This window comes from Excalfactoria chinensis, chromosome 5 (genome assembly GCF_039878825.1).
Source record: "Excalfactoria chinensis isolate bCotChi1 chromosome 5, bCotChi1.hap2, whole genome shotgun sequence".
NCBI lineage: Eukaryota > Metazoa > Chordata > Aves > Galliformes > Phasianidae > Excalfactoria > Excalfactoria chinensis.
Window position 1 is genome coordinate 13067506 of NC_092829.1, and position 24743 is coordinate 13092248.

Below are 24743 nucleotides of genomic sequence, written 5' to 3' on the forward strand. Positions count from 1 at the left end.
GTTTTACCTTTTATTTTTTAACAATGCCGTAAGCAAGGTATCTGAAATCTCCCTAACTTGGTTTATAAATTATTCCTGCCCCAACTTGCAGTCATTTATAAATGACATGGACTACATCTCCGCTGCAGTCCTGTACTGCTGCACACTAATTTGTGCTCAAGTTAGCTCCAGCACAGCCAGGTGGGAGCAGAAAGTCTCTCAGGCAGTACAAGGGCCTTCATCTGTCTGAGGAGCAGCCACCATCCTGCAACAATACAAAGATGCAACTCAAAGCCCATGTCCTACCATCTTTCCTCTACCTGTTACTTAAAACCACTAGACCGATACAAGCTGTGTGCATCTATATGGGCTTTTATTACTCCAAAGCAGTAAAAGTAAAAAAAAAAAAGGAAAGAGGATTTTAGATAAAGAAAGACAGTCTGTTCGTGTTTGCTGTTATAACAACCATGCACACATTGCTGTGGTGAAAGCAACCAATGGTGCAGTCCCATTGTGGGAAAAAACAGTGGCACAGTTCTCACCAATTCCATCGGGAATTGGATCAGGCCTTAAAAGCAAAAGTTGCTTACACAAACAACATTGAGAAAAAGAAAAAACTACTTTTCATTAACTGCTATTGAATATTTCAACACCGTATCTCTACGTTAGTCCTAGAAAATGACCTGCACAGTGAGATACCAACTCCTGTAGCCTCAAAGTGGATCACCTAGCAAAAAAGGCTCACAGAAAGTCCCTTCCTTTTAGCTGTCCTGATTTCACTCAGTAACAACTTGTGCTGAGAACAGCTCCTAAACTGCTCGGCAGCATTGTTATCTACATAGCTTGCTCTGAAAGTAATGCCTCCTATTTATTTTAATGGAAACTGCAACAAATACAAAAAATCATAATAACACTGTTTAATAGAGCAAATTCTCAGCTAAAAAACTCTATTATTCAACATAGTCACCACCATTAGCTAGGTATATTCATCAGGGATGAACAAGACTATGTTGTGGGCAAACATAATAAAACAAGAAGGCATTACTTTTGGAGCAGCTCTCATAGATTGGGAAAACTTAAATATAACCACAGACACATCAGCAAAGATCAGTGGCAAATGAGCTTCACTGCAAAAAGCACGAAATGTTATCAAAGTGTTACGCATTCGTACAAATAATCCACATAAAAATCCTAATAACTAGGATCAAGTACCTGCTACTTTAACCAGTTAAACCACCTAATGATCCTACCCAACATTTAAAGAAATAACTACTACTGCTACCTTCCTGCCCACAGCTAAGCAGGGAACTGAGTTCCAGTTCCCTTCTTCACTTTCCATGCGTCCTTCAGGAGAACCAAAAGGTTCCCTGACAGTTAATGGTCCTGCAGAAGCATACAGTGATGTATTTATTGTATTCAAGGTTATGTGGAAAAGCAGCAGCCTTGCATATTTGTGTTGTATCACCTATCAGAAGGCTAAGGAGAGCCAAATCCTGAGAGGGTTAAGCCAGTCAAGATAGATCAGTGAACATCAGCTGAAAGCACAGACATTGTTTGGCATCTATCTTACACTGCCAGGAGAAGCAGTCAGTGAGCAATGCAGTACTTGACCTGTCAGCATGATACAGAGCATTTACATAGCTTTTTACAAACATTAACAGATTAATCCTCACCTTGGGACACACAGGCAAGGTTCAGTAGCCCCACTGAACAGATCTGGAAGCTGAATCACACAGTGATTGTAACCTGATTTCTGGGAAGAACTCAGCATCTTTACATCTTATATAAGCAGAGAAAAGGGATGAGACATTGCACCTCCAGACTAGGGAGACATAGGCGTGAAGCAGATAGCAGCATCAGTCCAGCCACGTGTGTCTGTAAAGAGCTGGCGCTATGGGGACAATCTGAAGGGCAGAGTTTCTGGCTCTTCAACTCACTCCAGCTGTGACAGTACCCAGTAGGATGGTAGGGCTCACCCCAGCAGGGAGAACACAGGTTTGTGTGCAGTGCACTGTGGAAAAGTCCTACCTGGTTGCAGTTCTCTCATGAAATCAACTATCCATAGCATATCACCTCACTGCATTTCAGTAGATTCTATTTCTAAAAGCAGTAGCAGCTATCCTGTGCTAACGCTCATGTGAAAGCTGAGTCCTATGCATGGATCTTGGACTTAGCAATGGGGAGTAGAGAGGATCTATAATACATATACGCTGCAAAATCATACTGACAGAGCTTGTAGACCAAGGCAGACAGTGAAACGCTGCAGTGGCTGGTGAGGAGCACTGTCTGCTTGGTTTAGCCTCGCAGGAGACATCATTTTTGCACACATCATTTATACAGTTGAAGGACCTGTTCTTAGCAGTGCCACACAAGGCTGAGGAAGAATCCACTGTAAATCACAGGGGAGCAGAGATCAGGATCCTAGGGGAGCAGGACAGACAACATAAGTTGTGCTGGACTTGCAGGTGGGATGGATGCATGCACCACAAGGAGAGAGGCTCAGCTCATAACACACTTGCAATGGACAGATGTACCCAGATACACTGTCACTGGTATTAGGGATCTGTGCCCACATGGGCTGAGGTAGACACAAAAAGGGCCAAGGGAGGATGAGTCCGGACAGGCACCTGATGAAGAAGTGTGAGCAAGGAGTATGTTCTACTGGATTCTTAAGATACATGGTAATCCATGCAACTCTGTAAAAATGATCATCATTACCACTAAAGAACTGATGTCAAGAAGGTTGCCTTTGTGTTACGAAGGAAATTGCTTATTGATTCTATTTGCGCCAGGTACTAATCCCTTGCTTAACCTGCAGGAATCAAGAAAGACTCTTTCTCTCTTCATGCAAAACTTGCTTTTTGCAGGTGAACTGTGCATCTCCAGGTAAGGCTCCAGAGGAGGGCCATGGGTGGTAACAAAGTAGGGTGCAGTGCAGTTTCTGATGCTAAAATCTCTGATGTCCAATTGGTGTGCCTTCTGTGCATACTCATACATACACTGAAATCCAGGTTAGAAACTGGGAAGGAATCTGATTGCAGGGTCTTCTTTATAATATCTGTCATGTCCACTTTATTGATATTACTATTATTTATAAGGACATGAGGCTTTAGTGATGCTTTTCATTTATCTCCCCTGGAGAAACATTGCATATGTAGCTTGTAGCTTTTACTAGCTTTCTAAAATTCAATGAGTAGGATTGGAATTACTTTGTGTTGAGCATGCACAGATGGAGCAGATGGGTCTTTGTGCATTAAACATCTTTTGCATTGATTTTGGGGCAGGAGTTGAGAACCACTGGAGACCAAGACACCAACAGACCCTTATAGCTCATTAAGTGCAAGGAACAGACACAAGACCTGAGGAATCACAACTGGGAGTTGAAGCAATGGACCTTCCCTTCTTCAACAGACTCATATATAATAGTGCTATTAAAACCATAATAAAACAGTATGTCACATATAACACTCAGGATACTCTCAGGGACATGACACACGGACACAGCCTGATCATTGCAGAAAGTCAGGGTAAGTTTAGGTACCCTTTACAGAAGGGACTGTAAAGCACTGATTCTATGATTAAGTCACGTCAGAAATACTGCTCCCTTTATAATATGCACTGAGTTAACAATATCTCCGGGTGGCTCCAGCATAATATAGATTGTTGCACATTTTCATAACAGTGTTTTGAGGAGTCAGAGAAAACATCCAACCATGCTAGAGCACCTTGATGTAACAAAAAGCACCCGCTACTTAACAAAAACACAGGAACCCAACATAAACAGAAATGACATTGGTGGAATGAATGGTTCTTCCAAAGGAAGTATTGGATTTCCAGCTTTGATAAATACAGATATAGAACAAGTACTGTTCAACAGCACAGAAACAGTATATCCTAAGGGTCTTAGCGGTCATCCATTAAGAACCACTTTCACAAATACATTAAAATCTCTTCCAAAATCCCGTCTTATACTAAGTGTTCTACTGATTCTATAGTCAGTGATTTTTTTTCCTTTGTTTGTTTTGCTTTGAATATCTGAACTGAAACTTTTCAACCAATTTTTGCTTTAGATGCAAAAGTAAAGTAAAGAATTAATCCCAACAATACACAGGCCACAGATCTCAACAAAAAGCCTCACCATCTGCTTTCTGAGTCCAACAGCTTAAATGACTTGATTTTAAAGCATTATATTGGCCTTCCTGAAAGGAACTTTCTGATCCTCTTAACATATTTTAGTATCACCTCTCTTTGCAGAGTACTGTTAGGTTTTGGCGCATGTCAAAGTCAAGTCCTTATTTTTCTTAACTACAACACAGTGTTACCTAAAGTAGAATGTGACTATTTTCAATATCCAAAGTTATTCATCATAAAATGGCAAGTCCCAAATTTTTTAGAAGTCAGATATTAAAGATATACACTTCCATAATTTCCATACTAAGCAAGTAAGAGACTACGCAAAGACTTTCTAGTCACACCACTGCTTGCTGTCTAGCTTAAATAAGGGAGGGACAGGCACTGCCCCATTCTTTTTCTCAGAAAGAGCTGCACCAGACATTCTTGACTCAATTTGCAATCAAATTGCTTCAATATCTACTTCTCCCTTTAGCTAATCAACTTTTCTCACCAAGCCTCTTCTTTTTGAGGATCTTATCCTGAATAATATTTTATGGATGAACATCTGTGGTAATTCTCTGCTGTTTCCTAGCCAGCTAAAATCCACCTTTCCTGTCAATGTTCAAAAATTACCCTATCATAATCATTAGATTTATTTTCCTGATCTATTAATGTTGCAGGAAATGTGTAAATGTTATAAACCCCATTCTCATATCCTTAAGGGTATTTGGATCTGTCATTTAAAAAAGAATTATGGGACATATGAAAAGTTCTTAAACATCTGCATGTTTGAAGTTAAAACACATTTATATAGTTTAATATCCAAGTCAGAATGCAAAACATTTCTGTCCCAAATGGGAATGCCTTTCAGAACCTCTTTTATTGTATCCACAGATAAGAATGAGGGCTGAGGTTGGCTGGGGATGACTCTGTGGACCATTGCTGCTGATGATAGGGGAATGCAGGCGCTCCTCCTGGCTGCCCTGAGTTCTGTCCACTGGAGATTGCTGTATTGAAGGAGATTATGCAATAGCTCTCTATAATGGAATATTTACTGACTAAGGTATTTATTTATTTCCAAATTTTTTCCATCATAAGCCGTTCAGTTAATGTCTGGAAAAGTAAAAGCGTATACTTGATGCAGTGGAATGTATTTTACAAGTTCTTCTCAGTGTTTCTCAGGAATGAAGGCTAAGTGAGGTGAGGAAGTGCTGCATTTAACCAACTTTCATACCCCTCCACATTCACTGGGGAAGTACAGTATTCAGAGCTTGTCACACTTGGACCAGTATAAGAAGTTTCTGCTCCCCTCTGCTCTCCTTAAGTTTCTGGGACTTTCTGCTGTAAAACTCACTGTGAAACTCTGGCACGTTGGCAAAACACTTTTCTTTCTTCTGAACATGTACAAAATTTTCTAGGATTTGTATTAGGATGCCAGAGTAAAATTTTTTCCCCCAAATGCTGATGCAATTTTACCAGCTAAGTACTCATATCTAGCTAATTCTTTTTCATAAGGAGGACAAAAAGCTGAGAGATTATCTTGGACAGAGGAGTCATATTAATAAGAATCTCTGTTAGACATCATATTCTCTGTGTCATTTTTTTTTTCATGCACAAGTGCTATATTTATAAAGATCCATGTGAATTTGGGATAATAAATCATCAGGCATTTTATGTTTTAAGGGAGTTATTTTTCCTGTATTTAAATCTCATTCATTTGCCAAGAGACTTCAAAACAATTCCAGAACCCTAGAGCTATCATTAAATCCAGGCAGCATAAATAGATACATACACATGGACACACCTTAATCTGCATGGGGTGTTTAAGACATTACTATTTCGAATTTGCAGTTTAATCTAGGATGTATTTCCCCCACGTTGTAAACCAATTACATAATTAAAGCTTACATTCAAACAGAACAGCTCAGGAGAGAAAAAAGAATTTTTTAGGACAACTGTGTCACACTGGAAGGGAAGTATGCATCAGTAATTCCCTTTCACATTTGATACTTCAACTAGTATTAACTTAAAAGTCCAAATGCAAGTCATTAAGCAAAAAATGAAGAAAATGAAGAACAACCTTGCAGGGACAGTGATGAACTGAAAATGAGGACATTTAGGTTCAGTTGAGAACTCTTCCCTGACAGTATAGCCTAGGGCAGTCTTTTGTTCCTCAGTTCCTTATCTATTTAATAAAGATATTAATACTCGACTAATTCTACTCCTTGCCTGCATGCACTTGGAGGGCCTCTCAAAGGCTTTTGTAGTAGAAACTACCTCCTCTGGTATCCGTAAAACTCACAGCATAATAGAAGCCTGTTTTTCATTGCAAACACAAAAATAGTTAAAAGAGGGAATTGCAATCAGAACTTACATCTACCATAGAGCTGGTAGGAACTGCTGTTCAGTATCAGCAATATAGGACTATGCAATGGGTAGTGCTGAAGATGGCCCTTCAGGGAGCTTGCAATTAAAGATCTGACCTGTAAGAGACAATAAATATTGGGACAGCTATGACAAGTCTAGTTTAAAAAAAAAGTAAAAAAGAAACAAAATGTTTTCCTGCCAAAAAAAAAAGAAAGAAAGAAGAAGAAAGAAATTTTAAGTACTGCAATTCAATACTGAGAAAAACAGACATGGAATTTCCTATTACAAAAATGAAAGTGCCTGAATAACAATGCTGAAATGAAATGTGGCATTTGAAGTCATTATTTTTACACATTCAAGTTTTAGGGTTGTTTTTTTTTTCAATAGCTCTGCCTTTTCAATTTCTTAACCTGGTTTCTGGAAAAAGAATGATGCTGATCAATTGAAGTTTCTCATCAGATGGATATATTCCTCCCGTGTTTATGTTTAAACAGTAAAACCTTTAGGTTCAGATTTTTTTAAATTATTTTTGTGGGCCTAGCAAAACCTCAGGTTTTTTGCTGTGTCTCCAATCAAGAACACTCGAGGCGTTCCAGGTACAGGAACTTATTATGTGTTCTATTATGAGTACTTTTTTTCTCAACTAGGAATAGTTGTTGCAAATGTGGAAAGTATTTCCATTACTCAGCGTAACTGCCCTGATAATGTAGACACTTCAAGCTCTAATTCACATAGTTTATCTAATGATAGAGTAATGTGGATGGAAATTAAATACATGTTTTCAGCATCAGAGCCCTATTGAATAGTAACCTAAAGGAAAGGGAAATTACTTTCACTTCCTTTAGAATTCACAGACAGCTAAATAAAGCTGTTATATGACTGTTTAAAGTAAATGATGAAAAATGGCACTAAAGAAAGAGCTCTGTCCCAGAACATCATTGACAGAAATGTCTGCTAAAAACAATGATCATCACGAAAAAAGGCCTCCTTCTCAGAGTCACACACCCCTTAGAAAAGAATCAGGTCTTCAAGCTATGTATGTGTTGTTATTTTTGGCATTAATGAAACAAACCTATTGCTGCTTTAGAGTACTGGACACATTTTAAAGGTTGCTATTCTTGCATTTTCTAGTATTTTTATTTCTTCCATAGTGCATAAGCTAGTGCAAAAAAAATCTGGTACACAGTGTTCTAAAAATGGACAGTTCTCTACAATGTATAATGAAGGAAATATTACTTATGTAAAACATATCCTAATTATATAGACATCAATAAGCAGAAAATATTGCATGGTGGGAAAAAAAACTATCATGTTTTAATGTCTTCTGTGACAATATAAATATCTATATTCTGTAGAAGGTTTGCAATAATTAGCACTTCATCTTGCTTCTATACCCTGAAGATAAACATGTTTCTGGATCTAGTAAAGAGCTGAATGTGATGTATTAACGGAAAGAATGAACAGATGTAACGTAGTAAGTAGCTTGGTAAGTCTCCTGGTATTTAATAATAGTAAATGTTTCTATAGGTTCAGTGATAATTTAAATGATGTTTGCTTTTGATGAGTTTACAGAGCTGCTGACAAGAATACTTAATAACAACATTAGCAAAGTCACATAAATAAATAAGGCAATGAATGTTTCTAGTGAAAATACACTCATCTTGGATTCAAAGACCACAAATAAAAGTAAACTTTGCATACTCTGATAATTCTTCCCTAACAATGTGTCTGTACAGTTGTATGATCTTCAAGAATGTAACTGACCTATTTTTCTTGCCGTAATTGCAAGACTAAAGGCTACACATGGGTAAAACAAAAAATGATTTTGTTTAGAAGAGAAATACAAATTATGCCTGAAGCCTAATAAATCTGTTGCTATGACAATCAAAGAGACTGGTCTGACAAAATCTTTCCTAATTTATTCACATGAGTAGTTCTTACTCATATAAGTTGTCCCATTGATTGAAGTAGACCTGCTGATGTGAGGGGAGATTTGCAACAGGAAATTTGAATTCAGTATGCAGTTCACATAAAGAGCTAGGGAGAACATTTCCACAACTAAGAGCTTCTTCCACCAAGGAAGATTGGAAGATGACATCTACAAGTTACGTTATCCTTCTTCATTTTTTCTTATTGGTTCTTAAAACACCTGTGCATTTTAAATAGCACAATATACAAAAACCTGCTTTATTGTATGCGTATGCATACTTTGAAGCTCTATTCTTTAAATCCTAGTTCCTCTGAACACTACCTGAAAACTGCCATGCTACAGGACTATGTTTGCATCATCTCAGTTTCCTCCTGCTGTAGTGACACAAAAAGACTGCATCTCCATTCTCTCTTTAGAAATAACCTTGCGAGGTCCCTGCACTACAAGGGAAGCACCATTATCTGTGATAAAACTCAATTTTTGAGTAGAATTTAAGCTCTTATACGAAGTTCGTGGGAGCTGGTTTGGGCTGGCTGGTCTCAGAATTTTGCTTTGGCTCTTTGCATCTGTCCCACTCCCTGAACCTGCAGCCAGGACTTCCATCACCTCCATCCACAGCTGGGGAGCCCATGACAACTGCCATTCAGTCCTGCTCCTCACCCATTTCATCTCTTGTCAAATCCAGTAGGACTTGCTGGAGATCACCTTCAGAGCAGGGGCAGGCCTTCACCTTGGTTTGCTCCCCAAGGGGCAGCCACCCCTCTTCAAACTCACTGATCAACCAAAACAGAGAAGAAAATATATACATTTACCATCAGCACTCTTTCGTTCTTTGTTCTATTCTATGATCTTGAAACAGGAATCCAAAGAAACCAGGCTTTCTTGAAAGCTAAGTTGTTCTTCTGTCTCAGTACACTCACTTTATAATTCCTGATCTGCTTGGCAATTTCCTGATAATGACTGTAAGTTGTAGTGAGTTGAGTATTTAGTTAATAATATCACTTTGCACTCACCTACTAACTCTCCCCCAGGAAGATGAAAACACATTACAGTTGTTGCTGAGCAAAATCTTACAACATCCACTGAATTCATTTATAATCTTTCTCAACACCCAAGCTAGTAAAATGACAGAAATTACCACTAAAACAAGACCATCTCATACTAGGTTTCCTTACTACTACTGCGACTTAGGTCATCAAAACTAATGTTGTCACAATTCATACTGGTCTATTATTTATTTATTTAGTTATTTATTTTTGACTTTCTGCTGTATAAAAGGATTTGCCTTTCCCTGAATTTAAAACACAATATCCAATTGTGTACTGGATACCTGTTTCCCACAGAGAGTAAATATTTTGTACCCGCAGATCTAACGTTAAGTAGCAGACACTGTAAACCCTTCTATAGGTTTTTATCCTAATAATATAGATTCATTACTGTTTCTATGCTTCCACAGGATCTGTTTTCCCTATTTTTCCCTTCCAGCAGTCAGTACGCAACTGAGGTGCATCACCCCAGAGAGACAGAGACAGAGAGGAAGGGGAGGCAGGAGAAGGGGAATGGAGGGAGGGAAAAGAGAAATATCAGAGCAAATTCTAAAACATCCATCCCCTTTAGCCTGGAAATATACCAGTTCTCCAGTGCAAGTGCAGCTGATAACACAGGTATGCACAAACACACACACAGAAACACTCAGAGCCAAAAAGCAAAGAAAAATGACAGAAATGATCTTACAAAGCTACTGCAGTAATCAGGACACTTGCTCCTGGAAAACAACCATACTGACAAATCTTCTTTTGTTATGTTTTTATATTTATTCAATTTCCATTTGGTTATTGGTGGCATTTTCAGCTCTCACCATGGAAGAAATATTATTATGAAGGAACAAAAAAAGGCCTTACCATGCAGTGCATCAGGAAGAGATGAGAAGCACAGAGCATGCTGCAGAGATCAAGCTCAGCATGGCACTCAGATATCCTGTGGAACTGAAGAAAATTGTCCAACCCATTCTTCCGAACAAAGCGGACAAGTTTTCACTAGGCTTGAATTTTTCACCAGAAGTCAGATCTTTAAAGTGCATTATATTTCCTTCTTCGGGAGATATATTTCCTCCAGTTAAGTTTCAGCTCCACAATGCCATTTCCAATCAGGTCGAAGAAGTTCTTCATTCCCAGATTCGTGGCGTCATCAGAGGGACTTCAAAGACAATCAAAGAAAGAAAGAAAAAGAAAAGAATACCTTATTGAAGTCCTGAAACTGCTATGCAGAAAAGGCAAAAAAAGCCCAACTCCTCATATTTCTATTATCTGACTATCTCGTCAGTCTCAGATATGCAGTGCTGATTACCTGTAATAAAGGAGGAGACAAAAACTTTCCCAATTCACACATGATGCCTTTTCAATACCACCGCTCAACTGTGCGCTACTAAGCAACCCTCCTCATCCAGAGGAATCTTTTTTACCATCTGACTAAAGCATCATCTCTCCCTCTCCCTTCCCAATGAGCACAAGCATTAGACTAAAAGAGCGCTGGAAAAAGATGGATAAATAACCTCCATAATACAAATGAGATCTAAAAGCAAAACCCTCAAAGGAGGGAGTTCTGAAGCAAGGAGCTGCTTTGTCTGAAGGATTTGGGAACACACGTACTAAGCAAGAAAAAAAAAAAGGATGAATATCAGTAGCTAATGGGAATTTGGGGGGGGGATGAGGTGGCACTAAAGGGGTGTCAGGCTCGGGTGGGATTCTGAATTACCCTCAGCCTCCTGCCTTCTCGCTGACAGCAGCTCGGGCTTCCCCTGCACTTTCTGCAAAGCATATTAATTGATTCTTGTTGCTGAGCAACTAACTCTGGGGAGCCACACCGACAGCTCTGTACGGCTTCAGCAGCGGCAGCGAAGAGGGGATGCTCTCCCCGCCCGCCTCCTCCTGCTGCTCCCCCAGGGCTCTCTGCTCTCCCCAGGATCTCCCAGCCGCCCCCCGGGGACGCTCTGCGAGTAGAGGGCGAAACCCGCTAATGCAGCAGGGAGCAGAGGGTGGCTATCCCTGCCTTGCACAGATCCGAGCCGGGCCGGGGCAGCCCTGGGAACCCCCGGCACAGCTGTAGCGGGCGGTGCTTCCCTGCTGGAAAGAGACGCTGGTTAACCCTCTGGTTCTCCAGGCAGAGATGGAAATACAGTGAGTGGCTCCCAGAGTTTTGTCAGCGGATGGGTCTAAAAGCACCCGCAAAAGCATTGTGACAACAGAGTGAATGTGCTACTTATTTCTGACCTCTTCAGCATTTTGTCTTCAGACAGAGTAGATGTTCCTGTGATCAAAAGGGTACAGGTTAAGCCAGAGCTGCTGTCCAGAGGAATTGCCTGGGTGTATGTGTCTCTGAGGCAGCAAAATGGAGCTCTCTGACACAACGTTTTCCATTGCTTTCTCTGATGTTGCATTTAATCTGCTCATAGGAGTAGCCATGACACCATGTAGTTTTGTCCCATAAAAGAGACAGAATCATGGGTTCTGGCTCTGAGGGGCTCCTCATAGAGCTCTGCAAATGAGGGCCCAGGAGGAATAGCAAAGGATTCCTGCAATTCCAAGTAGAGGGACCCTGATCACTGCAATTTGTAGCAAGGTTTCAGCTTACTTCTGTGCATGAGAGCCTGAAAAAATCTCTTGAACAACAGTTTCCAAAGCAAGCCGTTGCTCTTGTGCTTTCATATTGGATAAATCCTTAGACAGATTATGGCATTTGCTCAGCACCAACTAAGCCATCTTCTTATTGACCAAGTAAGATGTAAGAAATGAAAAGACCTCAGAATTTCTCTCCCTGGGACCTGGTACTAAGTGTAACATCAGATCTTGGCCAAACTACTCAAGTGTGATTACTGTCAAAGAACTGAGCTACATCAGCTCTTTATTTCTGTTATAGTGATAGGACAAGCTAAAGGGCAAGGTCCTGAGAAATGTCTTAGTTGGCAGTCACATAAATAGATGACTCTCCCCTTGAAAAACTCAACCTAAAGCTTGTGTGCTATCCAGATGGAAATAACTGGGTCTTGGTGAAAAGGGAACAAGTTATCTTAAGCAACAGAGTTACATTTCTGATAGTAGTTAAAGCTATGCTGCTTTCATACTACTTTCATAATTTAAAAAGCAAGATCTATAGTTTAGCTGCATGTTCTCAGAAGAACAAGATGTTTTCTTGAATATTCAAACCTCAGAAAGGGCCATTAGATCAGTTAGCAGAGCTGCTATATGATGCAGATCACAGAACATTTTGAGTGTATTCAATATGTCTACGGATACAAGTATTCATTTCATCCTCCCTGGCACAGCTTACAGAGAAATATGGAAAATTCAGTATTGATTTAGTAAATGAAGGTCATTCAGTCTCCTGTCAAGAAGATACAGAAGGGTATTTATAGGGAAAATATCCTATAGTTCACCTACCCCCGTGTAAATACTTCATGTAAGTTACCACAGCACACTACGTACAGGTTATAAACACTAAGTTAACATATTAAACACAGACTGTTCCTGATTTATATGATCACTGATTTAGGCAATTTATTTGGCTTCATTCACTTCTTTTAATCACCTCTAACACCTTGGACATTTCTTCTGACCATCCCTCACAGTAACTCTTCTTTGTTGCTGGGTAGGAATAAATCCAGAAAGGTTTCCCATAGAAATGGTTGATGTAAATAATGTATTTTATTGTGCGTCACTGCTCATATCTGACATTGCTCCCTTTAGCACATAAGTTTACATGCCTGCAACGAAGTGCTGAGGAATAGCAAAAAGGAGGGCTGAGAGGGAGCTAACCCATCCCTCCACAGGATCCATCACCCACGTGCTAGTCTTGGGAAATGACTTTCAAACCACTGCTTGCAAGTCTCATTCTGGAATCTCCATGGTTTTGAAAGGCAATTTATTCCAGTGCCTTGCTACTGTAACTATAAAAAGAGTATTTCTAAGCTCCATTGCTGTGAAGTTAAACATAATATTTCTTGTCCTATTTGCAAAGATCAAGGAAAAGAGCTCCTCTATTCCTCCTTGTGCCTGGTTTTATATATTTAAAATTCACTATCTCTTCTCAATCTCTTTCCTTTCTAGATTAAAAATTTCAATCGTCTTTTACTCATCTGTCTCTCTTTTTAGGGAGTACTTTGTCATACACTGACCACCGGATGGTAAATATGAAATTATTTGTTTATAGGGATGAATGTAAATGTCTGTGAAATGAAAAGGAACCAAAGGGAGATGTTTTGGCTCAGGAACTGAGTTGTACGGTGCAGGAACAGTGAAGCAAGGGGGAACTGTTTAATCTAGCTACTGTGGTAGGATTACAAACTGTCTCAATGTTCCTTTCTCCTTTTCTGGTCAAAATGGGGTTACAGAATAGAGGAGGTGAAATACCTCTGGGGACTGTATGTCTGGCAGGACAGACAAATCCTTCCAACCTGGTGAAGATTACTTAAGAAAATAAGAAAAATTAAAAAGACTTATTCACTTGAATTTATGTAACGGTTTATGAAACACTAAATAGAAAAGAGAAGTTAGCACAAGATCTCAGGTAAGCAATACCTGAGAAATGGAGAAATGCATAAAGAAGAGATTCAAGGAGAGCATATACTTGGGAAGGATGCAAGCCTGGAACAGTTATGAATGTTTAGACTCAGCAGAGAAAGGTGGAAACCTTTTCCAAGTTCTTACAAAAAAATTGTCTATGTAAACATTGTTTCACCATATACATAGAAAAGACAGATTTACTTCAACATAAGCTGTGATTGTGTCCTCTTTTCCCCATTTACCATTACTCATATTGGTGCCTGCTTTTATCCTCATCTGTGAAATCTTTAAAAAGTCTGAAAACAAACTATTAATACCTAAATGTACCTTGTTTTACACTTTGTTTTTGTAAGGAGGAATACCAAGCAATGCTAAAGTACTGTACTGGGGTAAATTGCATAAATAAGTGCTAGGCAAGGGCAGCTGAAGGACAAAGCAATAAAATGAAACAACCAGAGAAAGGAAATTAGTCAACAACTGATGATTTCAAAACAAAAGTAAACTGGCATCAGATCAGTAACAGAAATGTTGGCAGAGGTGGGCTTGTAGATGTAAACATTTGTGTAACTGTTTTTATATTACTGTTTATAAAATGCAAAGTTGTTGAGATAAAATTCGGTGCCTAACAGAAAGTACAAGTACAGCATCTCTTTCACTTACACAAACCTTGAATTTCATCTCATATAAGGGTTTTTTATTATGCATTCAAAAGTCTGACTAATGCATACTTTCAGTCCCCATTCCATTTTCTATTTATCTTTTTCCCACTTTTCTATCCTTTCAACTGTACTGTTACCCTCTGAGAAAATGAGTGCCCTATGAGCCTGATAACCAGAGTGAGCAAGACAGGACCCAGTCACCTCAAGGAACTGTTATTTGGGGGCAGTCCTGAGGCCCATCCCTATGGTCTCTCTTCTGAGTGACAGGGGAAGCCTCCTTGCCAGTTCACCCAGGTGCTGCCACTGGAAGCAAGAGAAAGGTCTCTTTAACCAAAACACTGGCCTTCATCCCAATCAAACAATTGAGACAAACCACTCCTTCACTGATCACAAGCTTCACCTACTCCAGTAGCTGCCATCTGAGAACTGAAATACAATTTCAAAAGCAATGCTGTACATAAAGGATACAGTAATTTTAAAATAAATGCAAAGATAGTGGCAGATCTTGGAAATTACTGAGTATGAAAGAAAAGGCATAATTCAATTCTGTTCTAAATTTTAATTAAGAGCCTGTGAAAATGATTTGCTAATAAATTTCCTGGAAATGTTTCTCATTTTGACCTTTCAATTTCCCGTGTCGAAATTACTATTCAGTCAATTGCAACACAAACAATGGAATTGATTTCTTGCCTTTTTAGTTTAAATACCATATAATGCGTGCATGAGAATTTGAGCTTCTGTGAATGCATTTTCAGATCATCATCAGCAATTAATTCATCTAGCCATAAGGAATATACCTTATTTCAAAACTGGTTCCCAAATGTATGACAAAACACAGACACATGGTTCCATTTATTTATATTACACTTCGCATTCCTAAAAAATCCTTCTACCATGCATTCAATATAATATTAAGATTATCACATTATCATTATTTTATTACTACAATCATTTTCAGTATCTGATATGCAGCTGATCTCATTTTTTATCTACTTCCCATCTGTGCAAATCTGACTAGGATGTCATAGCTGGCAAAACTTGTATCAATAAGAAAACAGCACAGCCAGCAGAAAGCACAGTCAGTAAAATACAAAACCATCGCAATCTGTTGTTCTTCCTTTTTAAATAAATGCCACTTTACTCCAATTTAACCTCTAACAGAATAACAGAAGATAGAAGGTTACAGATTGTGGTCACTAATTGTTGGGTTTGTTCGTTCATTCACAAGTTATTTGGAAATAAATTTTAATGGATCTGATTCTGTTGGTTAGTTTGTGATTGGACAAGGTGATCTTAGTGGCCTTTGCAACCTAAGCAATTCTGTTAATTTTCTGTTACAGAAAAGTAGAAATCCTAGATTGGCTGATTTCAATGATATTTTCCATCAGCACAACCAATAGCAGTATATACACAGCAATTACTCCCCGTTGCAGAGTTAGCTGCAGTTCAAATTCACCACATACTGGTAATGTCACACTCCCTTCCTTACGTCACCCCAGGACTAAAAATAGTATTTCAATATATCTGTATCAAAAATGCATGACCGTAAATGTGGATTCCTAGCAAGTAGCACAGCCGTATTCATTGCAGGAAATACACACCACAAACACCCTTTTGTTCTTTAGGAAAAGAAAAACCTGTTTTGAAAATGTATTTCTTAGCACCCAAGTGAAATTCAAATAAATAATCTCAACAGATATAAAAAGAGGTGTCTTGACATAAAATACGGGTTGTTTTTTGAGAGCAAGAAACAGCAGTCCCTATTGGTTTATTTTTATTTTATTTTATTTATTTTCTGGGGGGGTGGTCATCAATACTGAACCCGAATTACACACAATAACAAGTGGCCTGATCCTCCTCCTCTAACATGGATAGCAAAGCCCGCCCCATTTTCTGTGGAAGAGGATCAGCTCTGTGCTGAGAACACTAGCACAACCCACAAACCATTCAGCCTGTTGCACAAATGCAGACAGACCTGCACCTGGAATTCTGCTTAAATAAATCTTATCCGTGTGTACATTAAATTGCTCTGAAAGACAGGTAGGGTCTTCTGAGAGGCAGCGGCACACTTGCGCTGTCTCTATTCAAACAGGAATCTTGTTAGAAAAACAGTAATCTTGCTGTACAGCTGCGTGCAAATAGGACATGCAGTGCATGAATTCACTGAATCCCAAGGGTGATCATCTGCCTGAAATCCTTCTCTCAATAAGCGTGTTCACCCACAGTAAAAAAAAAAGAATAATAATAAAAAAAAACCAGCTCTAGAGTAAGTTAAGCAGTAACACTTTTTAGTGCTGAATATTCACATTATTTCTCAACAGGCAATATACCCACTGGGCAGAAAACATAATAGTATGCTAATGAAGAATTAGACAGGCACTGGCTAAATTAGTCTTACTACAGTTTTGTTAACACTTGGGTGTGTGTTACATGACATTAATATTTTGTAACGTAGAACAAAAATTTCACTCTTTGTGGTTTTTTTTTTTTGTTGTTTGTTTGTTTGTTTTTTAAAGATGTATTTTGAACATGAATTGGAGATCCAAGCATTAACAAAAGTAATATAACCTGAATATTCATAGGATTCACACCTGGATCTTAAGTACTGCACTGCACACAGGAACCTACTGGACTGAATACTGCAAAGCAGACAAAGTAGCCCTTAAATATTATCAAATACATGAAAAGGCAGAGCGTGAGTATTGGCATGATACTGCATGGTACTTGAACAAATGCATTTTGAGGAATTTGACACAAGCCAGGATTTTAGTAACTGCTGGCATTTCTGTTTTGACTACTACTGTTAGCCAGAATCCCAGAACTGGGGAGGTTGGTAGAGCCTGTTTATTTTGCTTTTCACAAAAGAGTTTTCAGCTTCTTGTTTTGCCTCTATTTGCTACCACTGGAGGTACCTTTGGCTGAAAGTCACTATACTTTGACAGAAGGCACCTTAAAACTGGACAAAAGCAAACCCCATCAAGCCCTGCTCTGCCATAGCCTCGTGAAACGATCCAAGTTATCACCTACTCCACTGAGATGAATACAGAGGAATAAAGCACAGCTATTTAGAATGATTCTTCAGAGCAAAAAGATAAAAGAATATAAAAACACAGATCCTCCTGGGACTTTGAAGAGTCCTGTAAAAAAGGAAATGTAAACGTACCTTTTAAGGTATGTTTATTTCTTAAATACTCCCTCTGACTTCAGAATTTTTTTTGGTGCTGGTCTCCATTTAATTAATTAATCGCAGTATTTGCACATCTTGAATGCTTCACGCTAATGTTTCACTCCCGTTTGCAGATTGATCTGCTGTGAGACTTTAATGAGAGACATTTCTCATGTTTTTATGCAGAATTATTATACGGAGGAGAAAGCGATAATAACTCAGACTTCTGTTAATTACACATCTAATTATTCCTCGAAATTTACTTAGAATTCTGTCTGCCAGCAGGCCTTGTTTCATTTATCACAGCCAGATTGGAAAAACAGCTTAAATTAATTGCTTTCTGTAATCAACCATATTTTAAAACAAAAATTAAATATGAATATTTATATTTTAGCCAAAAATACTCTCCTCTCTTACAGTCATTCAAGCAAACAAAACTAGTGGAAAAAACATGTAACATCTTTGCCTTTCCATAATAATAATAATTCTTAAAGCAGGTTGAATATTCTTACAGGATAGCAAAAAAATTAAAAGCTTCGTTAAGAAAAAAAACTATTTTTTCCTAAATCAATCAGGTATTTTATGTTTAATGTTTGCAAATAGGAAGCCTCACCTCTAGAGACACAGCAGTGCCATCAGCCAAAGAGAATAACTGTTCTCTCAAGGGTGAAAGAAAGAAATATCTATTTCTGATGCCATTAGATTCCCACTCGCGAGCTCAGAAAACTATTGTTTATCACTGTATTCATAATGTGCTGAAGAACTTATCTGAAATATAAAATGCTCAAAGATCTCATTTGAGAAAATTGTGCTTTCAGGGAAAAGCTGTTCAATGAAAATCATCTTTAGAAAGTTAGTTCTATGCATATTATCACGTCTGTCATGTGGGATAACGTTGTTTTAACCACAGTAATCAATCCAGAAGCAATTATAGGATGACAGAAAGAGGTTTAGACATAGATACTTCACTAGGTAGGGATCATTTATCTACATGTCCTCCTTCAGTTGTATATAAATGAATTCAAAAATTGCATATGTTACGGATTAGTTTGAAATGACAGGCAGATCTTGGCTGCAGAAAGCAATAATATCTTCACAGAAATATTTCACCCTATAAGTAGTGGCTCTGTAAACTGACAGATAGGAAATGAAAAGGTGCAGTATGGCATATTTAACATTTAAGAAATACAGTTTGCCTTCAGGTCAGATACGTTTGCTTTGACACCAGTCCCTCATGACCCTGACTCCCTTCCCAAGGCATCGGCTGCCAGAGAAGCTCTTACACTTACCTGTGCACCTGGCAGGAGATGAAGAAGTTGAAAGCACTGAAGTTCCCATGACAATCTGCCACTAATATTTAGTTAACATGGAAATAATTGCATTCGTCCATCCTTCAGCCTTCTCAGTAAGTAAAAGCCGGTGATGGATGCCAGCAGCCTTGTTAAAATATCACTGTAATCTCTTCAAGCTCTGGAGATTGCTCAGAATGCCGAGTCTGTAAACATGCTATAGCTTCCCAGTAGCTCAGCACTTTCCAAGTGGGGATATGTCTTCCTATTTCAATAATGCACTTCGCAGAGAATTCTACCTTTCTTCATCTCAGTAGGAAGGATGCAGTTTTGGAAAGCAAATTCTACAGGAACAAAAGAGTTTAAAATATTCGAGCTTTCTCATATCCAGTAGTTAAGATATTTGGAAAAGAGATAGCCTTTAGACTTTCTTTGGTTGTGGCTTTTTCCTATTAATATAAAAAAAAAGCTTCAAATAGAGAAGCAAGAAGCAAAGAAGATATAACAGTTCAAGAAGCAGCAGTCAAGGATGGGTGTCTTGTGATTGCTCTGAGTTAATACTCCTCAGGGGGAGATGAAAAAAGCACAAATACAGCAAAATCTGTCTTACAGAGTAAAAATCTGTTGTATAAGCCAGTCTCCAGCAAAGTAAAGCAGCGTGTGTGCTTCCTCTGTTAATTTCTAGCATGCCAGAAAGCAAAGGAAATTAGAAGCTTTCTGCTGATTTGAAGCAGGTAGGGAGAGGAAAAGAAAATTCAGTAGATGTATATTTACTGTAATCATTTCTGCTCCCCCCAGAAATATGTTAGAGAGGTCCAAAATCTCCCAAAGATATGAATGCTGCATCTACCAGAACCACAGAATATTCTACAATTACCAGTATTATCAGGGGGCATATGTGGAGAATGATCATTTAATAATGCGGCATCCCATAGATAGAAAGAAACATATTCACATGTGCTCTTTCTTTAGCCAAAGCACACGTGGTCTTCAAACTCTGGAAAACATGACTATGAGGGCTGTTACAAGAATCATAAGTGACTACTTTTGAACAGCTGAACCAATTAGTGACACCAAGTAATGGCAACTTCAGCCTAAAATGCCTATTTCAAATCCCACTGAAGCCCATGAAAACAGATTCTGGAGGCTACTGATGAGGGTTTTTGCCAACTGGCTCCTGTCTCTCTGGGCATCACTATGCAGCAAGACCTCAAAGTCATCAAAAGTATTTCAGACTGAGCTGGTAGAAAGCCTGCTGTGACCTGTAACTCTCACAGGCATACCAGTGTAATGCCAGCTCTGAATTTGCTCAGATAATATATGTCACACAGACACGTGCCTGTTCCCTTCAGGGCCAAAAAGAAAACATCCCATTTATTTGTATGATGAGTCCAGTCACAGAACAAAATGCCATTCAGCCAAGTGTTAGTCAAGCATAAAACAAAGAAATTCCCCAGCTGCAAAAATCTGAAGTCCAGCTGTCATCTTTCACACTGACCACCTGCAATGCCACCAAATCTTGCAGAACACAGGGTTCTTGAATCTAAAATGTTCCATTTATTAGCACTGCTGTAGCAAAGCCCTTTTCAGTCAGTGAAAATATAACACTCTGGAAAAAAAAAATATATATAGTAACCCAGATTTTCCTTTAGTCCAGTTGTTAGGGAGACTGACTGATGCCAATGTGCATCATCAATATACTGACAATATGAAACATGGGGGAAAAAAAATCAACCCACTATGTTTCACATTTGAGGCACCCACAAAATACAGCAAATCCCACATCCTTGGCTAAGAAGGAGTCTCTGAATAGCCCAGGGCTCTGCCTGAAAAAAGCTGTACCACTAAGCTTAATTTGCATGATCCGTCCTTTGTCATACTCACTATTCTGCACTTTACTGCAAACCAAGTCTCCTATGCTTACATGTGTATGCAAAATAGTCTGCCCTTTGATGAAGTTTTGGCTGCTGATTTTGTGTAGAGGAAGAATCTGCTCCTATGTCCATAAGCACTGGAAATGGTTATAACTCCCTCTGTCTCTGATGCCCAGGTGGAAAGGTAAGTTCTCTTTCTGGACACTCAGCAGCCCCACTCCTGTAAAAGCTTAAGGCAGAGAGGTGGCAACACAGAACTTTTAGCATTATAGAAGAACTGCCAGCCTATTATTCAGTTCAACAACTTTCCTGAGCTGAGTTGCATCAGCTTTACTTCTAGGTCCATACGAAAATCTGCTTCTTGTGTGAATTGCAGTCTGGCTATGTCACTCCTTTCAGGAGCCTTTCCACTAGCACAGAGATGCTCTCCAGCCAAACTATTAAAAGTGCATCACATGCAGTACCCCGGTGACAGAAAAAACATCAACACCATTGCACCATCACAGCATATGAAAATAAAGTGCAACATTTCTACACCAAAAGTTACCACCACTGACATATATCTTTCAGTGTAGTAGACTGATACCATCCCCTGCACTGTTACTGTAGCAGAGATTGTGGTGTTACATGGCAGAATTCTCAATGTCCATCCTGTTTTCAGCTCACATCTAATTTTTAAATACGCTCTTCAAGGTCTCTGAATTTTTAGCATGCCCATTTTGGGTTCCTAGTATGAGAAATCTTTGAAGAGGTCTGGTGTTAAATGGATAGACATCTTGGACTACTGAAATGCTTGACGGATTTAACAGTGGACAGCAGGAGAAAGAAATAGACCAGCTATTGGTAGCTGCTGTCAGAAATAAAAAGTGGCTATGAAATTTGTCACTATCATGTTAACCATCAAAAAACTTTAATGTTTAACCACTACAAAGTGGATCTGCCTCTAGAAATTATTTGGAATGCCTGAAGTATTCCTTTTCCATAAAGTCCTACACACCTTGTATAAAAATACTCTCTTGGTATTTTGCAGCTTGAGGAAAAAATATCTTTTATATGGTACAAAATACTCCCAGCACTCACAGATACATTTTAGGAATAGAGGTCAGTGTGTGTATGTTCAAAAGCTTAGGATATTAATAACACTACAGGATCTAGAGTTTTCTGTGCAATATGACATTTTAGCTCCAGACTGTAAAAAATGGAATTTGTTCCAAGGGTCATTTTTGCATAAGAAGGTGATGCTACCCTTGCAGAGAGCTTATGGATATCTCTCACTAATCCTGTGACAGTCATTGTGTCTTTGGAAGGACTCTGACTATCTTAAGTTCCCCTTGAAAGTCCTCAGGAACTGAATACAGCCCCTCAGAAAGCTGGGATCCTAGCAAGCACATCATAGTGCTACATTATGTCATCTAGGTTTTCACACACACAATTCTAGCACAAAAAAGAAGAAAAAGGAAAAAAGAAAAAGCTTTGACAGATGAAGATAAATTCATTTTAAATATAACATGCATCTCCCTGAGCACCCGAGACCTTCAAACATACTTTTTTCTTGAGTCCAGTTCAGAGACTTGCAGCCAAATCAATTCTCTCTATGCATCTTGGCAAGTTATTTGCACTAAATAATATATCCTGCCCAATTTCCTTAGTGAAATTTAATCAAATGACAAAATGGTCCCAAAACCTGGAATAAAATGCTAAAAAAATGCATGACTACTAAAAGTTAACACTGTCCAGGGACAGAGCCTTGAAAGAAGAAATAATAAACCTGGAGCACAGTATAAAAAAAGGAAGAAAATCCATGTCTTTAATGTTTACACTAATTTAATTTTTAACCATTCCCTATACATAAGAAAGAGATAAGTGAGTCAGTTCGCCTAGGATTTAGCTTTGGCTGAAGTTCAGCCCTATTTTAAAACAACTGTTCATGATTACTTCTAACTGTACCAACAACAGCAAGAAATTCAAGAACTGCATTTGGTTTGCCTGTCTGCTGAAATAATTCCACTAGGTCAGATACAAAATCTGTTCTAACACTGCAGAGCTGCCTTTGGACTACTTTCGTGTAGTCACCTGGAGATTAAAGTAGATCACACTCCCTGTAAAAAGAGCAGACCATGTACATGAACACACCTAGATCATGCCAATGCAAGTACAAACGTAAGTCTAAACTGGAAAAAAAAACTGGATAGTCCCATGCCTACACTATGAAAGTGTCCCAACATCTTGAAAACCTTGAAAAAGAGGCAGCATTTTTCTTGTTCAGCAAGTCAGAAGATGCCCTAAAATACTGTCACTAAAGGAAAGTGACTTTGATCCCATAGCTTCTTTAAGAGAAGGCTGAAACATATTTGCTGCAGACATCAGGCTTTTTGATTAATGGAGGTATACTGTAATAAGACATCAGGATACTTGGATATAAAACCATATTTTTCCTTAGGCTTTTATGAACTCTGTAAGGCCCAAGCATGAATCACATTCAGAAATGAGCTAGGTCAATCAGCTCTTGAAATAACTCTAAAGTGCTCTATCACCTCCTAGCCCCTAAAGATAAAAGATAAACTTCAAAATGCAGATGGACAGAGAAAAAAGAAACTGTGAAGGGTCAGGTCAAGGATTAAAGTAGTGGTGGAAAGGCTTAGGGCAAAGAAGAAATGGAAATGTCAGAGAAAAAAAAAGCTGCAAGAAGAAGGATGGAGAGAAAAGAGATATTGACTGAGAAGGGCAACACCTGACAGCACTGAAACATGTGGAAAAGGACAAAGGTGTGAAGTGAATAGCCTGGAGTCCTGGCAGGAGCTTCTTGGAATTGAAACAAAGGAAGAAATTTGCCCAAACAACAATTTGATCACATTGTGGATGTTATTTCTTGGATGAAATTATCTCTCAATTCACTCCCCAGGAACCATTTATGACAATAGAAAAAAGGTGGGCATTATCTTATTTGGTCATTTGTCTTTTTAAACAGTCCTAGAAAACTTTTCAGGACTAAGATTTGATTGAAGAATTTCTCCAAAAGCATTTCTTTCACTTCTTAAGTGTTTGCTATGTGATATAAAGTTTCTTGGGTTCTGGGCACTGCAAAGGTGTGCTCTTGCAAACCCAGATGGAACAATTTCAGAAAATACTGCTCCACGCTTTCCATACTATTCATAAATTAAAAGTCACCACCAATAAGTCATCAAAAGAACAGTTTAAGGTTAGCTGTTTTATATCACATCACTATGGATTAGATACACTCTTATGGTGATTTATCTGATTACAAGAATGGCAATTTGCAGCTTATAGTTGGTCCTCATGAGTGCATCTAGTCAGCCATCAGCTATGATCTGTTTTTGCCTGCATGCCTGAAACACCCAGTTTTCTCTCAAGCATAGCTGTAGTTTCAGGCTTTTGTTAGTGTGCATGTCTTGAACAGATGTGATGAATTTTACTGCTCTTTCTTTTCAATTTTTCTCCGATTGTACATTCAGGAAAAGACAGTGCTTAAATATGAATGTATGATAACCATTCTCACCATATGCTGTATTGCTTTTCAAACCACAGGTAAGAAAACTGCAGATATTTTGTATCTCTAGTTGTTTTGTTGTGCATTTTGTATGCAAAATACTGAGGGATTGTGATAAAGAGATGACATGTAATCAGTCCATTCATCACAACACGTACATTATAGACAGCCTGTGACCACAGCCTTCTCTTGAGCACTTCTACACAGCACATGTGGTAACATATTTGAAAAAGTTCGGCCAAAAAAAAAAGGGAAGTATGTTTGCACCTGAAGTAACTCATTAACTTAACAGAACCAATC

The 24743-nt window shown here is 38.6% G+C and overlaps 1 protein-coding gene across 6 annotated transcripts in view; it reads right to left on the reverse strand.

Annotated features, from left to right (window-relative positions):
* TUNAR (transmembrane neural differentiation associated intracellular calcium regulator) overlaps positions 1-24743 on the reverse strand; it is a 144195-nt gene that overhangs the window by 18120 nt on the left and 101332 nt on the right. Inside the window, exons 3-4 of one of the 6 annotated variants that reach the window (XM_072338710.1) lie at positions 10291-10585; positions 6467-6575 (exon numbers count right to left, since the gene is read on the reverse strand). In XM_072338710.1, coding sequence (XP_072194811.1) covers positions 6467-6475 — 9 coding nt within the window. In that variant the 5' untranslated portion in view covers positions 6476-6575; positions 10291-10585. Of the gene's footprint in view, positions 1-6466; positions 6576-9049; positions 9077-10290; positions 10586-10735; positions 11087-11143; positions 11452-19061; positions 19606-24743 lie in introns of those variants that run through there. The other 5 variants (XM_072338711.1, XM_072338709.1, XM_072338706.1 and 2 more) reach the window with 5 other exon arrangements.